The sequence below is a fragment of the Talpa occidentalis genome, unplaced genomic scaffold (genome assembly GCF_014898055.3).
Source record: "Talpa occidentalis isolate TD23 unplaced genomic scaffold, MPIMG_talOcc4v2.1 talOcc4.15, whole genome shotgun sequence".
Taxonomy (NCBI): domain Eukaryota; kingdom Metazoa; phylum Chordata; class Mammalia; order Eulipotyphla; family Talpidae; genus Talpa; species Talpa occidentalis.
The window spans coordinates 14,936,538-14,954,768 of NW_023601543.1; the positions used below are offsets into that span (position 1 = coordinate 14,936,538).

The 18,231-nt window shown below is 39.7% G+C and overlaps 1 protein-coding gene and 1 long non-coding RNA gene across 2 annotated transcripts; one reads left to right on the plus strand and one right to left on the minus strand.

Moving 5' to 3' along the window:
• Positions 1 to 315: 315 nt before the first annotated feature.
• LOC119246528 (uncharacterized) lies at positions 316 to 1,882 on the plus strand. The gene is made up of 3 exons (XR_005125518.1): positions 316 to 352; positions 1,003 to 1,055; positions 1,806 to 1,882. It is a non-coding gene; the product is annotated as an uncharacterized LOC119246528 (long non-coding RNA).
• A 9,359-nt stretch (positions 1,883 to 11,241) lies between these two features.
• Positions 11,242 to 12,118, minus strand: LOC119246529 (coiled-coil domain-containing protein 169-like). The gene has a single exon (XM_037512893.2). It carries the CDS (start codon positions 12,012 to 12,014, stop codon positions 11,367 to 11,369), a length of 648 nt encoding a protein of 215 aa, XP_037368790.1. The 5' UTR covers positions 12,015 to 12,118; the 3' UTR covers positions 11,242 to 11,366.
• Positions 12,119 to 18,231: the final 6,113 nt, after the last annotated feature.

Sequence of the window (18,231 nt, forward strand, 5' to 3'; positions counted from 1 at the left end):
CGAGCTTAGGGCGCAGGTGCTGCTTGGCGGGGGTCGCGGCCAGAGCCTTCGCTGCCCCGCCGCCTCCGAAAAGAAAGCCCCCCGCGCCTGTCTGTGTCCCTCCGCGTCCTGCCAGCTCGCCACCGGCCGGCCCGAGGCTTTACTGAACGCCTGTGAAGTGGCCAGCCGCGAACAAAGCACGTTTCCTTCCTTTCCAGGGAAAAGCCGCCTGTGTTCCGTGCCACTGCAGCTCCAGGTTCCTCCTTCACTGTGGGACAAAGTTTCGGCCAAGAATGGGCTGTGTCAGCGGCTGCAAGTTCCTCACCTCCCGTCGACCTTTAAGGAATTGTTTTAATTGCAAAAACATAGAAAAGTAATACACAAAACATTCGTCGCATTTATCCTTTTAAGCCACGTCCCTTTAGCTTGCGCCCCACCCTTCCACTGAAACTGTTCAGGATTAGATTGTCAGTGACCCCCACCAAGTTGCTAAATCAAATGGACACTTCTCAGTCTTTGTCTTCCCAGAACTTTGTGTGGGGTTTTATACAGCCCTTTGTTTTCCTGTTCATATCCAGGATGTCTATTTGATCATCTGTGTCAGGCCTCTGCGCGCTGGTGTACATTGGTGAACAAAACAGACACGTGCCATGGCCTCATGGAGCTTGCTTTCTAGTGGGATAAAAGACAATTTTGTCTTGTTGAAACTCCATCCTGGGCTTCCCTGACACTACTCTTCTCTGGTATCTTAACTTCATGGTCATCTTCCTCAGTCTTCTCTGCCGGATGCCTTTTCTGTACTTACTCCATAAGTGATGTTTCCCTGATCTTGTCCTTAGCCCTAGCCTTGCTTATTACACCTGCTCTTCCTAACACTTGGACGAGAACTCCCCAATCAACATCTCTAATCCAGAACTGTTTTTTGAGCCCCAGACTTGTACCGCTGATTGTCTCTAGGCAATCCTTTTTGTCCAACAGTCACATCAAAATGAAGTGTCCAATAATTTATTTTTTTTCCACCAGGGTTCATCTGTATTGTCCATCTCTATGACTAGCACCATCAACTACCCACTTAGGTAAGTGAGACAACTTCGAGTCAGCTTAGATTCCTCTCTCTTATGCCTCACAGTTGTCCTGTCACATTGTCAGGTTTGCTTCCTGAATCTCTCTCTGCACTTTCCCATCATTATTGCCATGGAGGCAGACCCCTGCAAACCTGTGGTATCATCACAATGTTACTGGAAAGGGGAATATGGATAGGCTATGGATGAAAAGCATGAGTTTTAACAGGACCCTCTGGGTTTGAATCTTTGCTGCTTACTAGCTTTGCAATTCTTGAGTGAGTCACTTAGCTTCTCTGCACCCTTTTCCCCTCGTCTTTAAAATGAGGATGCTATTAGTACATTGGGTAGCTGTGAAAACGGAATAAATTGATATACATAAACCGCTAGCATAAATGGAAAGCTGCTAGATGAATGCCTGTCACACATTAAATGCGCAAGAAATATTAGCTGTAATAGTTCTTTTCACTGGCTTTTCAGTCTTTAATTTCTCTTCATCCAAACACCACGTCACACCCCTAAAAGATGCAACTAGATCTGAATCATCTTCAAGATACAAAATTAAAAAAAAACTTTCATTCTTGCCTAGCTCTCCAACTTCTTGTAATTGCCACTTCCTCCAAGACACTCCAAGTTTTATTTTTATGGACAGCTGATGTTCTAATGTTATATAAAATTTGAACACAAATATTTAAAATAAACATTGACTTTTTTGATCTACACTTAATCTCAGTGAAGACAATGTGTTTTTTTATGCAAATGCAGCTTTGAAATGAGTTCCTCCACGTACTCCTTTCCAGCTCTGGGAGGATTGCGGCCCTGTGTTCCTCTTCTGAAGAACTATGGACAGTAAGTGCAGTACTTCAGCTGTATTAATAAAGTAGGAGAAGTCAGCATTGGGAAGAACTGGGGTTTGTAAGAATATTCTAGACCAAGGAAGCAATGTGTACACAGGTCTTCTGAGTTGGTTGGGAAGAACCTGTTACATTTTAGCAACTGAAAAATCAGCTGTTAGTGAATGAGGTCACAAGAAGGTAGATATGACAGAGGATGGAGAAATGGCCAGGGGTCAGGTCTTGTGAGGCCTTGCAGGCCATGGTAGAGTTTGAATTTTACTCTACATAAAATGGGCCACTAATACAGGGGCCATGTAGGAGAATGGAATTAACTAAATTTTAATAAAATCACATTATTGTGTAGAGAATGGATTCAAGTGGGGTTCGAGTGGAAGCAGAGAGACCTGTCAGAAGCTATTGTATAATTCAGCAAGACAGTAATAGTTTGGAACAGGGTGGTAGCTGTGGAGATAGAGGTTTTGATGGGTCCATCAGAGGAATGTGGGAGGCTAGGGAAGGAAATTTATATCTATATTACTGACTTGAATAAATGAGTGGTGGTAGACTGTTTATTGAGATGCAGAAAACGAGTGATGAAAGGAACAGATTTGAGGAGTGAGACCAACAATTCAGTTTTGTATTTTTGAGATTTGAGAGCAAGTGGAGATATCAAGTATGTAGTTGGCTATCTGAGTTGTGAAAACAATTAGTTCAGAACCTTTGATCTTGATTAGTGCTATTAGTGATGATTAGCAAACAAAAATATATGTCCCCCTCAAGTATGCTTATATTTCAACTGATTTGCATATCACAAAAAGGACCCAGGCTCAGCAAAAACTTGCCATAGGGCAACAATTGTGATTTTACCATAAATTCATGACATTGTATGCTCTACAACATTAACCTAGTCCTTCAACATAGTAGGTACTCAATAATGTGTTTTTGAATTAGTGATTAAAGTCATAATGGTTCCATGCTATTTATTCTCATTAAAGATACATAATAATTATTATTTATACAAAATTTTAACATTTACAGAGTGCTCACTATAGGCTGAATGTTTGTGTCTATCCGACACCACTACCCACCCCCCACAATTTATATGCTGAAATTCCAATCCTCAAGGTGGTAGTATTAGGCCTTTGGGAGGTGATTAGATCATGAGGGAGGAGCCCTTAAGAATGATTAATGGTGTCATAATAGAGACCCTAGAAGGCTTCCTTTGCCCCTTCCACTTTATGAGGACACAGCAAGAAAGTCTCGGCTATGCATCCCCAACTCTGCTGGCACCTTGATCTTGGACTACCAACTCTGGAATGTGGAGAAATAAAAGTCCATTGTTTGTAAGTCATGTAATCTATGGTATTTTGTTAAGGCAGCCTGAACAGACTAAGAGGATGTTTTTACATCCATTATGCCATTTTATTAAATTTTTATTTTGAAATAGTTGTAGATACATACAATGGAAGAAATAATATAAAGAGATCCTATGTATCCTTTATGTACTTTAATGGTAACATCTTGAAAAACTCAAATATTAAGACCAGTATATTGATGTTGTCATAGTCAAGGTACAGAAAAATTTTATCACCCTAAGGATCAGTCCTGTTGGCCATGTGCTTCCTGCCCTGCCTCCTCCTAAACTCTATTTCTGTAATTTTGTCATTTCAAGAAACGTTACATAAAACAAAACAAGAATGTTGTCTAAATAAAGCCATATACATATAACATGTTTGAAACAGAAAAATCAACAAGCAAAGATCTATGGTAGTGATCTGCCAACCTATTTTCCAATGTCATTGCACCATTTTCCCTGCCAACCAGCATGTATGAAGCTTCCAGTTTCTTCACATCCTGGTCCAAACTTGTTGTTGTCTGTCTTTTTGGTTATAGTTATTCTGGTGGGTGTGAAATATTCTCTCAGTGTAATTTTGATTCATATTTCCCTGATGACTAATGATGTTGAGGATCTTTTTATGGCTTAATTTGTCCGTTGCATATCTTCTTTGGAGAAATGTCTCCTTAACTTTTTGAATACATAGTTACACTAACTTCAAATGCTCTTGGTTTGCTAATTTGTTAGACCCCTATTCTGGGTCAATTTTGATCGATTGATCTCATTATGATGATATGTTCCTGCTTCTTTGTATGCCTGGAATGTTTTTTCTTTTACTTTTAACTTAAAAAAAAAAAGTGAGCTTAAAAAAAAAGTTAATGGCATGTATAATTTGCATACCATAAAATTTACCCAGTGTAAATGACCAATTCAGTGATCTTTAGTAAATGTACTGAGTGTGCAACCACCATGTTATAATTTTATAACATTTCTATTATCCTAGTAAGATCTATTATGCTCTTTATAGTTAAGTCCTTTTCCCACCCCCAGCTTCAGGAAACCTTTAATCTACTGTCTGTCTCTATAGTTTTGATTTTTCTGTGCAGTTCATATCAATGGAATAATAAAATCGGTGGTCTTTTATATTCAACTTCTTGCACTTAGCATAATGCTTTTGAGCTCTATGTTGTAGCATATACCAATATTTCATTCATTTTATTGTTGAATAGAATTCCGTTGTATGGACATACCATATCTTATTTACTTATTCACCAGATTATGAGCATTTTATTTGTTTCCACCTTTGGATATTGCTGCACTGAAAACTGAATGAAAATGTTTGGGGGACATATAGGTTCATTTCATTTTATAGGGTGGATACCTGGGGAGAATCATTTAATTATATGGTAAATTTGTATTTGACTTTGAAAACTCTGCCAAAATGTTTTCCAAAGTGACTGTATCATTTTGCATTTCTACTAGCAGTATATGAGGATTCTTATTTCTCAACATTCTTGTCAATATCTGTTATTGTCTATCTTTTTTTATTATGGCTTTCTAAGAGATTAATAGTGGTATCTCTTTGTGATTTTAATTTGCATTTCCCTCAAGATTAATGATGATGAGTTTATTAGCTAGCAATATATCTTCTTTGGTAAAATGTCTGCTCAATCTTTTCCTGTATTTGTCTTATTATTGAGTTTTGAGAGTTTTTTATTTTGGATACAAATCTTTTGTCAGATATGTGATTTGCAAGTGTTTTCTCCAAGTGTGTGGCTTGCCATTTTATTTTCTTATTGGTTTTTTAAAGTATATATTTTGAATTTTGATAAAGTTTAATTTACCAATTTTGTCTTTTATGAATTGTGCTTTTGGTATCTAAGAAATCTCTGCCTTTTCCAAGGTCACAAAGATTTTTTTCCTGTGTTTACTTCTAAATGTTATATAGTTTGGCTTTTATTTTAGCTTTGATGCATTTTGAGTTTATTTTTTGTGTATGGTGTGGGATAAAGGTCTAAATTCATCTTTTTGTTTGTGGATATCCAATTGTCCTAGCACCATTTGCTGAAAAGACTGTTATTTCCAATTGATTGCCTTGGCATCTTTGTCAGAAATCAATTGACCATAATATAAAGGTTCGTTTGTGGACTTTCCATTCTGTTCCATTGATCTATATTTCTGTCTTTATGTCATTATCATGTCATCTTGGTAACTGTGAGTTTATAGTAAGTTTTGAAATATGGAAGCAAAACTTCTCCAATCAACTTTTTATTTATTTTTTATTCATTTTATTTTTTAAAAAGAATTTATTTATGCATAGAAAAACTGGGGTGTAGGCCAGAGGTACAGGGGCGGGGTGAGAGGATTCATCAGAGACAGAGTGGGGAGCAGAATTGGCAGAGCCACTGAAATACACCGTTGAGGGGAGTAGCGGGCAAGACAGGAGCAGTCTGCCATGTCATGAGGGCCAGTTCCCTGGCTGGGAATTGAACTCACGCTGCAGTGGCTGGCGATAGCTTGATAGCGCTGTGCCTTCAACCCCTGCGCCACCAGGGAGGCCCCCAATCGACTCCTTAAAGTTGTTTTGGTTATTCTGTGTTCTTTGTGTTTCTTTGAGCATTTTAGGATCAGCTTGTCAATTTCTGGGGGGAAAAAAAGCCTGCTGTAATTATTATATGTTATTTAATTTATAGATCAGTTTGGTGATACTGCCATCTTAACAATACCAAGTCTTTCAATTCAAAATATGGAATTTCTCTCCATATATATATATATATATATATATCTTTAATTTTGCTAAACAGTGTTTTCATAGTTTTTATATATAAGACATAGACTTTTTTGCTAAATTTATTTCTAAGTATTTTATTCTTTTTGATGTTGTCTTTATTATTTCATTTTTCACAGCTTGTATATACACACAGTTTATTTTTATATTTATCTTACACCCTTGCTAAATTCACTTATTAGTCTAGTAGTTTTTTGTGTGTGGATTCCATCTGACTTTTTATATTGATAATCATCATGTACCAAAAACCAAAACAGCTTCACTTCTTCCTTTCAAATCAGGATGTTTTTTATTTCTTTTCCTTTCCTGATTTCACTGGCTTAGAGCTTTCACTGCAGTATTTAATGCAACTGACCAGATGGACATCTTTGATTTGTTACCAGTCTTGGGGGAGAGCATTTACTATTTCATCAATGATGCTATAAAGATGATATAATGTGAACTATAGAATACTTTTATGCCCTTAATCAGCTTGTGAGATTTGCTTTCTATTCTGAGTTTGTTTGAGACTTTTTTTAAATCATGGTAAAATATCCATAAATTTTACCATTTTAATCATTTTACGTGTACAGTTCAGTGGCATTAAGTACATTCACATTGCTGTTGACCATCACCAGCACCATTTCCAGGACTTTTCATCTTCTGCAGCTGATGCTCTGTACCTTTAACCACTAACTCCAGGCCCTGACAACTGCAATTCTAGTTGTGTCTCTCTGGGTTTGACTGCTGCAGGTACCTCATATAAGTGGAATGTAGTATTCATTCTTTTGTGACTGGCTTGTTTCATTTAGCATGTCTTTAGATTTTTCTATATCATAGCATAGTCAGAATTGCCTTCCCTTTTAAGCTGAATAACATTGCAGTGTAGGTATAGACCATATTTTGTTTATCTGTTCATTTGTTAATAGACAATTGGGATGGTGCCTGTTTTAATCTATTTGGGCTGCTATAACAAAATCCCATAGAGTATATAGCTTATAAACAAGAGAAATCTATTTCTCATATTTCTGGAGGCTAGAAGTCCATGATCAAGATGCCAGTATGGTTGGGTGAAGGCCCTCTTCCTGGCCCTTATATGGTAGATGGGGCTCTGGAGCTCTGTGGGATCTCTTTTATAACAGTACTGATCCTATTCATGAAGGTTCCACCCTTATGACCTAATAATCTCCCAAAGACCGTCACCTACTTATAGGTAGGGCCCATTAACTTTAGTAGTTAGAATTTAAGCATTAATTGTTGGGAGGAGGGGTGTGGCTACCAACATTCAGACCAGAGCACCACCTTTTGGCTATTTTGTGTAATGCTGCTATAAACATGGGTGCACAAACACCTGTTGATTATCCTACTTTCAATTTTTTGGGGTATATACCCAGAAATGGAATTGCTGCTGGATTATACAGTAATTCTATGTTTAACGTTTTGAGGAACCGCCATATCATTTTCCACAGTGGCTGCACCCATTTACATTCTCACCAGCAACGCACAAGTGTTCTAATTTCTCCACATCCTCACCAGCACTCATTGTCCTCCCTCTTCCTCATTTTCCTCCTCCTTTTCCTCCTCCTCCTCTTTCTCTCTACCTCTGTCTCTCCCTCTATCCCCCCCAACCTCCTACTGGGTCTGAAGCCCACACCAAAGAGCAAAGAGAGGCCTACTTTGATGACACCATGTTGGTGTGAATCTGATCAACCAATCCACTATTGCTGAAGTCATCAGTGGGCTCTTGGGGTGCCTACTTGAAATTAAGGCATTGGACTGCCCTTTAGAGGTATTTCCTGGCAAAGAGTGCCAGCATTGGTCCCCAGTAAGCTATGAAGTTTGCTGGCTATGTGAGTGCCCCTTCACAGGAAAACATCATTTCAAAGACCGATCTCTTTGTTGTTGCTTGCTTTGCTGTTGTCACAATTTGTACCCCGACCAAGTGGGCTGCAAGGGATCTTGTCTTTGGAAACCTACAGCTTAATGTTTTATTTAAGAAATAGGGGAGGGAGATGGAACATTTTAATCCTGCTCCACCTAAAACACCTGACTAGAGTCTCAGCTTCTTGAGATCACAAATCTCCATTCGGTGTGCTTGGAACTCTTAAATGCAGCTGCCCATAGACATGCGAAGAGTCTCCTTCTTCAAACCAAGTTGTCACAAAACAAGAAAGTGCAAGGGATAAGCTGTGGCCACTGTTGCTGTCCTAGATACTGACCCTAATGTCTCTGAAGTTGATTGGGAAACCGTAGAAAGGGAGGCCACCTCTCATAGCAGAGGTCCCTGGGAACCACTGGGAGCTTGTCAGGTAAGCATCCAAAAGAAAAAAAGGGAAATGTTTAGTCACCTAGAAATGCAGCCCAGTCTAAAACAAAACAAACAAAAAACCTAAGGAAAAAAAATGGGTCAGTCCTAGGTAAAGGCTTTCTAGAGGCACAGAGATCCTGTTCCTCTTCCTTCTTTCCTTCTTATCAATCAGAGACAAAAACTAAGTCTAAAACAGAGAGGAAAACAAGAAAATGAAAAAAAATTGCTGTCACTTTCAGTGGCTACAAGTCCAAGGATAAAAGGGAACTTTAAACATTATATACTAAGCAAATCTCAGGTCTAACTAACAAATAAAATGTTAGCCCTAGACTACTTATTGATTTTATTTTATTTATTTTTTCAGAAAGCTCTTTTTTTTTTTAAAAAAAAAAGATTTTATTTATTATGCATACAAGAACTGGGGTACAGGCCAGATGCGTGGGAGGGTGAGAGGATTCACCAGAGACAGAGCGGGGAACAGAACAGGCAGAGTGACTGAAATACACTGCTGAGGGGAGCAGCGGGCAAGACAGGAGAGGTCTGCCGCACCATGTGGGTTGCTCCCTGGCCAGCCAGGGATGGAACTCATGCTGCTGAGGCTGGCAATAGAACTTGTGCTGCAGTGGCTGGCGATTGCTTGATAGCGCTGTCTTTAACCCTTGCGCCACCAGGGAGGCCCCTTTTCAAATTTCTTATAAGGGAGATCTGATATTAATTAATTACTTGGGGGTTGTGTTTTAATAATTATTTAGTAAGTACGGTGTAACTGCAGAGCAAATCCAAGGCATTAGTAAGATAGGTATTTCCAACTCTGTAACTGATGGAAGTGAGGCAATGAAAAGTGACTCAAAGTGAAGCTTTTGAAGTGGCAAAGTTGATGTCAGAACACAGGTCTTGAATTCCCCATTTCAGTCCTTTATACTACCCCACCAAGGTTCCATCACTCTGTTTAAGACTTACATTTTCTAACATCAGGAAAGTGTTCCAAAGTGACTTCTGCAGGACTAAAGTGTGATAGAACCCCCAAGATGGTCAACTAATATACCATTGCAGTGGTTGAGATAATTTTATTTATTTATTTATTTTTATTTTTATATTTAAACAATATTTGCTTTGAGATAATTTTAAATGTTCCTCAACTTAATCCCTACAATGGCTTATCTGTGTAAGATAGAAACAAATTTATTCATTCTTCAGTAATGATCTGTGATGATTAACTTATTACTAATATGCAAATGATCAATTTGCTGCTAATACTAAGAAAGATAGTATAAAGTCCAATAATTTCACTTATTAAGTTGGACAAATAAATTATATGTATGTTCCGGGCCGATGTGACAGTTCCAAAAATAGTCTAAATGTGAATAAGAGAATGCAATACATTTTATAAATTTCTTAAAAGAGCCACTGTCCTATTCTCTTTCTATATCCATTTCTAGACCTGAGTACTATGGACACTTGCAAAGTTTTGTGCAAAGGTCATCATTATAAATTAATAAACATCACAAAATGACTTAAATCACCACGTGCTAAGCGGCAGTAACTTGTCTTTGAATAAGTATTGTTTTTCTAGAATGATAAGAAACTGTAAAAGTGGCACAGTTTTGCTTCCGTCATTTTACAGGTGTGGGAAATAAAGATGAGGTGAAGGCATATGCCCAAGATATCACAAATTCATGGCAAAAAGGATTTATAACCAAGCTGAATCCTGATTGAAGGTTATTTCCATAATACCATGTTGTTCCAAGTGCAAGTTTAAAATACATTTAATTTGCAGTTTTCTTTAAACTTTGGGTTTAAAAAAAATGAATGTGATATAGCCTAAAATAGAAAAACATTTCGATGAACTCACAATTTCAGCTAACAACCAATTAGAAACCAATATGGTAGCAATGTTGCTATCAAAGTGTCAGAGGAGCCCACTCCCCACCAACCTCCCCACCCCAGCACTCCCCATCCAGACCCACCACCCCAGCACTCCCCCACCCCCAGTCTCCCACCCTGACTCCCAACCTCTCCCCCTCCCCCATCCTCTCACCCCTTCTACCACCTTCTGCTCCCCACCCTTAGCCCCTCCACCCCACCCCCACCCTCCTTCACCCCCTACCCTACCTCCTTCACCTTCACCCACCACCCCTCCACCCCCTCCACCCCCTCCACCACCTCTCCACTCTCCCACCCCCACCCACTCCATTCACCCCACCCCCAACCTGCAACTGATGGCTGCCCATCCTCTGTACAGGTCAGGTTGGACTGAATGGTGCAGTTTCACTTTTGAAACCACCGTGGCATTGTTTTCAATATATAAGCCCAGGACATAAGCCAGACTTCCGGCAACTGTAAGAGACAGGCTGTCTTCTGGAAAGGCCTTAGCAGATCTTCACAGACCTTCGAGAACTTCATGTCTGATCTGTGCTTAAAACCACCGCCTGTCTGCTGCTCCTGCCTCTGGCCCTGCCCCCGACATCACTTGCTGATGGGTGCTGACAGGTGCCACAGGCCTATGCCCCACACCTATCAGGAGATATCATTGGCCCGTGCCCAGCGTCTAAGAGCTCTAACACTGGTACCTCATGCTGACACTTTCCTGTCTCCCAATTTCTTCATCTCTCTCAAGCTGTTGTATGAAAGTCCTGTTACTTGTGCACCCTGAGCCTGAGTCGTGTCCTGCAATTGTAGTTTCTAGTGTAGGGGTAAGGACCCATTGACAGTGACCCATGTCACTGTCACACACCCCCCCACCAGCTTTACATAGTTTCAAGAGTAGATTAGGGGGGTATTATTAAAAGCAAGTACAGAGAGGTCAATCTTCAGGTTTTCTAGGATATTTTATGAATCATAAACACTATTACTAGATATTTTAGTGTCACTAAAGCTACTTTCTAAAGCAATTTTTGAAACTAAATGAAATGACTAAGAAATTTCGGCACAAAAAAAGAAACAAACTTCTGGAAAAGAGCAAAAGAATTTTAATAACTCTGATCTATTTCATTCCCTGAAAAATGTGTTGCACATTAACTTCACAAGTTGAATATTACAGACAAAAGGGGAAAAAACAGAAATCCCGCCATTTCTGGAATCATGGCTGAAGTTTAGGAAGTTGGTTTGCCTTTGTAACCTTTTTTGCTGGTTCTTTCTTCCCATTTAAGATCTTTTGATTAGGTGGATTGTATTTTCCTGTTTTCATCACATTATCTTTCATTCTTTGCATTCGATCCATCTGCTGCCTCTTAGGAGGAGAGGCGTATGGGCTAGAGAGCCGGTATAATTCATGTAGGTATACACGGCGTTCATCATCTATTTTCTTGTAAGCCTTTGCTTCTTTTTCCAGTTTAAGTGCACAGGCTTTCACTTGACATTCAAGACTCCTTTTTTCTTTGTCTAGCTGTTTAAGTAAGGTTTGCAAGGACTCCACTGACATTCGCTCATAGACACGAATAGAAGATAGTCTATCCGAAGGATTTACTTGGATTTTTTCCATTTTCTCTCTGAGAGCAGTAATTTGCTCTTGCAGTTGTTTATTTATCTCGAGTTGATTCTCATAACGGTGTTTCCATTCACCACTGTCATTGTCATCATTGAACTTGCCTTCCAGTTCCTCTATCTGTTGTTTTAGTTCAACTATTGAAATCTTTACCAAGTCTCTCATATGACGTTCTTCCAGGAACTCCAGTGTAAGGCGGTCAGTGCTCATACCTTCATAGTTTTCCTCTCCTCCATAGGCCATAGTGTCTAATCAGAGGTCTTTCACACCCTTCCCTTCACACAGATTAGAGAAGAAGACCTGAAGGGACACCCAGAAGCTGAGAAGAAGAAAGTGTTGTTTAGAACTGTTGCCATGGAGAACCGGCTTCTAGAATTTTTGATTGTTTGCCTCATAACTTTGAATATGTCATGACACCACTTTCTTGATGGTATGGCTTCTAATGAGAAGTCAACTGCTAGTCTTATTATGTTCACTTGGTTTGTGAAACATCCTCTTCCTTTTGCTGTTTTCAAGTTTTTCTCCATAGGTTTCAACAATCTGACTCTGATCTTTCTATCTGTAAATATCTTTGACTCTGTTCTATTTGGAATACATTGAATTTCTTGGATGTGTTGATTAAAGTTTTTTCACCAAATTTGAGATGTTTTCACCCATTATTTCTTCAAATACTTGTTATATTCTTTTTCTCCTCTCCTCTTTTGAAACTTGCATTACGCATATGTTGTGTCTCACAAGCCTATGAAGTTCCTGAGTTTTCTTCAATCATTTTGTATTCTGGTTTTTACACTGGATAATCTCTATTGATCTGTCCTTAAGTTTGCTGATTCTTTCTTTCTTTTTTTTTTAAAGATTTATTTACTTATGCATACAAGAACTGGGGTATAGGCTAGAGGTGTGGGAGATTCGGTTCCTGGTGACAGCTCTCCTCCTGGCTTGCAGGTGGGTCTTTCCTCTGTGACATGGAGAGAGAGAAGGGGTAGGGAGGAAAGGGAAAAAGAAGTGGAGTGGGGGAGGAGAAGGGAGGGAGAGGGAGATCTGGTGTTTCTTCCTCTTATAAGGCCATCAGTCCTATCAGATTAAGGTCCTGTTCTTAAGACCTCACTTAACCTTCACTACCTCCTTCTAGGCTCTTCTCCAGTGGCATTGGGGGTTAGGCCTTCTACAGATGAATGGGAGGTGGCACAATTCACTCTGTAAATTCTGAAACAGACTGTTTTATAATTTGGTAAGTTAACAGGTTATGAGAGATATATGTGGAGAACATGCCTCTACCTACCTACATACAAGTATTTAGAACTGCCAAGAGATGAAGCAAGCAGCTTGTGTTGGAATTGGTGGGGGTGGCACGTCAGATGCATTTGGAGAAATGGGGAGAAGGTCTAGGGGAAAGTGGGAAAATCAGCTAGTGGAGTAGGAAGAAGGAACAGCGGCACCCTATACTGAAGGTCTTTAATCAGAGTATTGGGTAGCTTTTAGACTTGCATCAAAGCAAACAAAATTCCACAAGGCTGAATAGGTGGCTTTGAATTCCCACCCCTCTTAATTAATACCCAATGGGGCAAGGCCCTGCCTGGCAGACTGGAAGAACATTGGCCTAACCTGTCCCCTCCTGATTGCAGGCTCAAAGGAGAATGGCAACTCTGTCCCTTTAGCTCACTCTCTACAGTATTTTGGGCAAAGAAGCATTTAAATGCTTTTAAAAAAGATTTATTTATGCATACAAGAGCTGGGGTACAGACCAGAGGTGTAGGGGGGTGGGGGCGGGTAACAGGATTCACCAGAGACAGAGTGGGGAACAGAACATGCAGACTGACTGATATATACTGCTGAGGGGAGCCGCGGGCAATACAGGAGAGGTCTGCTGTGCCATGTGGGTAGCTCCCTGCCCGGCCGGCATCGAACTGGCCTTGCAGAGGCTGAGGACAGCTTCACAGCGCTCGCTCAACCGCCTGCGCCACCAGGGAAGACCTCGGATTGTTATATATTCTTGACGAACTAACTCTTTTATCCTTCTGAAATGACCCTCTTTATCTCTAATCACTGATAATCGTCATTGGCTTGCAATGTACTGTGACTGCGCCTTCTAGTACTGGAGCTGTACCATCTGTGTTATGCTTAGTATTTACATGGGATCTATTTCACCCTTTTACTTTAAACCTATCTGTTTTTATATTTAAAGTATGTTTCTTATAAACATCATATAGTTTGAGTCTTGCCTATTAAAAATTATGACAGTCCTTGCCTTTTAATTATTATTTATAGTTAATATAATTATTAATAAAGTTAAGTTTGTCATCTTGTTCTTTGTTTCCTGTTTGCCCTCTCTTTGTTTTCTTCCTTTCTTATCTTCTTTTGGATTAATAAATTATATTTTCATATTCCATTCTAGCTGGTCTTAGCTATAATTGGTATAACAATATAATACAACTAATTGGCTTTAGCTATAACTCTTCGTGTATATTTTTATTGGTTTCTATATAGATTACAATTGGTATCCTTCCTCTTACAAAGTGAGCAGTTAGGTGAAACTACCTATGGTTGATCAAATAAGAAATGTTTATGCATACAGCCATTAGACGAAACAAAATATGTTAAACTATATTGGGAAGGAGGGATGGAAGTTGGGAGTGGTAGAAATGAGTTTCATACTCATGTATCATAGCATTACTTAGATAATGTAAAAGAAGAAATATAGAGGAGCGGACACATTTGAAGAATTTTGAGGGGGTAAAATGTGAAGGGCTTGGTTGTCCTCCCCGGTAGCGCAGCGGTTGAGCGCTGGGTTGCGAAGCTGCCCGAGGCCTCTGAGGCGCCGTTTCGAACCCCGGCTGCTCCCCGGCCACCAGAGGAGGGTCCCACATGGTGTGCAGACCTCTCCTGCCGCCCGCTGCTCCCCTCAGCAGTGTACTTTGGTCCTTCTGCCTGCTCTGCTCCCCGCTCTGGCTCTGGTGAATTCTCTCACCCTCCCGTGCTTCTGACTGTACCCAGTGCATGTATAAACAAACAAACAAATAAATAAAACATGCCTCTATTAAAAAAAAACTTTTAATAAAAAAAAATGTGAAGGGCTTGGTGATTGATTGAACATGGTAAACAAGGGAAAGGGGAGAGGCAAAGATGATTCACAGATTTCCAGCTTGAGTGACTGGGTGGATGTGGCATCACCACTGAGGTCAAGAATATGGAAGAGTATCTAGTTTAAGCAAGAAGATGATAGATTCTGTTGTAGTTGAATGTGGTACATTGTAGTCATGATGTCGAGTAGGTATGCCCACAAGTGGACAAAGGTTCTGACCTCAATAAAATAAAAAATGAGAAATTAACAATAAAATCATAGCAAAAATATCAGGTCACTTGGAAATTTAAAAAGATTCATCTGAAAATTCTTGGCTTAAGTGGAAATGAAACAAAGTATAGATTATTTATAAATAAATGATCATTATTGCAAAAAGAAGAAAGAGAACCCATGCTGATGTTGTTATAGATGAATATCTTTTCCTGGTAGGATTTTGCTTTACCTAGAATGTTTGTGGCCCCTGAAATTCATATGCTGAAACCTAGGCCCCAGGGTGATGATATTAGGAGATGGAGCCTTTGGGGAGTGATTAGGTCGTGGGAGTGGAGCCTTATGAATATGCTTAGTGTCCTTATGAAAGACACCCTAGAGAGCTCCCTTGCACCTTCTGCCATGCTGAGTACTCAGTGAAAAGACGATTGCCATGTCTGCAGCAGGTTGTCGCCTCACACTGAATATGCTGGTGACAGGATCTTGGACTTCCCAGATACTTGTTTACAAAGCATCTAGTTTATGGTGTTTTGTTATAGCAGCACACATGGACTAAGACAACCTCATTGCTAATTACAGCCAGGATTCTGGTATATGGAGCTGGCAGATGAGATAAGCCCTACTACTTCTGTGGTGCTAAGTGGGGCCTGCATTGGGCTGCTGTGCCATGCATTTCCTCTTGCCCTGTATTCATTTATAACCTTCAACAAAAGTTCCCTCCCCCAACACCTTGATATAAATGGGTTTTATACTCTAATGGAAGTTGGGAAGTTGATATGATCAAACTATGGTATTCCAATGTTTCCATAGTAACTAATGCACACCTAGTGGGGGATGATGGAGAATAAATGAGAATAGCAATTTAACAAAATAAGTGAGGGGCGAAAAGCCTTTAGACAAGTGATTACCTCTTGCTTAGGAATATAAAGATATTCATCTCCTTAATAATGGGATGATAAAGGTTGTTACAATGAGACTTGTCAGTTGACATTTATATTTTACTTTTCTCTATAATCACAATCATCAAAAGCATTTAGGGGCCTCCCTGGTGGTGCAAGGGGTTAAGCACCACACTATGAAGCAATGTGCAGCCTCTGCAGCATGAGTTCAATCCCCGGCTTGCCAGGGAGCAACCCACATGGCGCAGCAGACCTCTCCTGTATCGCCCGTGGCTCCCCTCAGCAGTGTATATCAGTCAGGAGCGCAGAAGGGTGAGTGAGTGAATTCACCCAAGCCAGAGCCAGAGCGGGGAACAGAACAGGCAGACTGAAGAAATACACTGCTGAGGGGAGCTGTGGGTGTGGCAGGAGAGGCCTGCTCGCCATGTGGGACCCTCGCCAGCAGCCGGGGATCCAACTGGTGCTGCAGAGGCTTAGGGCAGCCCAGCGCTCAACCGCTGCACCACCAGGGGAGGCCCCCCCACTCCACTTCTTTTTCCCTTTCTCTCTTCCATGTCACAGAGGAAAGACCCACCTGCAAGCCAGGAGGAGAGCTGTCACCAGGAACCAAATCTGCCAGCACCTTGATCTAGGACTTCTAGCTTCAGAACTAAGAGAAAATAAATGCTTATTGCTTAAGCCACCATGAATGGTATTTTGTTATGGCAGCTTGAGCAGACCAATCTATCAGTGTACGTGCAGAGCCAATTAAACTGTTGTCAGATAACAACAGACCTTGTAAGGGTGAAGCAATGACATTTTTATTTTAGAAAAATAGAGATTAAATTTCTACAGAATATAAAATTCAACCAATTTAAATATAAAATTCAACCCAGAACAGATACACAGAGAGTAGAGGGATGGTTGTATAGTGGATGGCTTCAGGTAGGTAGATAGACTGGTTTAGCTCATTTTCAGCTTAACCTGATTCCTTCTCCATTTAGAGAGGATTTAAGAAATACATTCTTCTTCTTTTTTAAACATACCCACATCACCTTTTGAAAATTAGTCCTCAGCTTACCTTCTGTGCAAATGAATTAAGATTTTAGAAGCCAGATGTGACGGGAGGTGCAGGTAAGGTAAAGCTCATCAATAGGAATTAAAGTCAATTTCCCGGAGTTGCCAGAAGAATTACATTGCAATGATGACCACTAACCTTGGTGGCCAAAGCTCTGGTAGACAGCTTCAAGTTCAGAAGGGCCTTAGAGGTCAGAGAAAAAAAGGATTGTATCTGCATACTAGAAGCTCAATTTGGACAACGAACATTTTCATGTTTTATTTTTGGTAAACATTTGACATTTGGAATTACAATCACTGGGGAAATGCAGAAATTTTGAGGAAACAGTTCTCAAGAAAGCATTTTTTACCCCCCAAAATTTGTTCTCTATTATTATTACATCTAAATTGAAGTAAAGCAGGAAATTATTCCTGGATAGAATGGTCTTTTCTTGTTATCTATAACACAGAATGTTCAAAACTCCTGGTCAATTACTTTTGCATCATATATTAAAATGTAATTAAAATTTTGTCACTGCATTTTTTCAGACCTCCAACTATCCTTAAAATTGTTGTTTTAGTGAGGTATGTGGACATTATAGTTTAGGTCAATTTTCTTCTGCCGATTTCCATGCAAGAAAATTGTATCACTAAGGAACAATGTAGACATTACTTTTTAAAAATTTTTTTCTCAGTGTAGGATTCAGAGTCCATCAGTTTGCCAGAATATATGTTTAACATATATGCATATGTTACTCTCTGTGTCTGTTGTGGGTTGAATAGATATACCATCAGTTATTATATTTATCTTAGAAATTTAATCTCTGCTGTTCTAAAATTATGTCTGTTCCAATCGGATAACATATATACATATTTCACACAATCGTTTTGAATAGGATAACGTCATAACTTTTACATCGATCTGAGGCTGGATAGAGGTTTGACTTAAGAGCAAAATACTGTAGTTTTGTACACTATACCTACATAAAAATTAGCTAATATTTTGGTATAAATAATCTATGCATATGAAGCTATGTTCCAAAGTTATAAACGGCCACACACTGAAAATTAGGTCTCTTTTTGCCCTTTCCTCCAAGTTTTCTAGTTTCCTCCCTTGAAGGCAACCATTGTTACCAGTCTCTCGAGTTTTCTTCTGCAGATAGTCCATAGTGCATTGATTCAGTCTTTCCCCTTCCCTAGCAGGAGTCACAGCTGGCAGCATGAAAATATTATTCTT

Bases quoted from the DNA above. Each gene is read 5' to 3' on its own strand.
- LOC119246529 (XM_037512893.2), bottom strand. From the start codon at position 12,014: ATGGCCTATGGAGGAGAGGAAAACTATGAAGGTATGAGCACTGACCGC.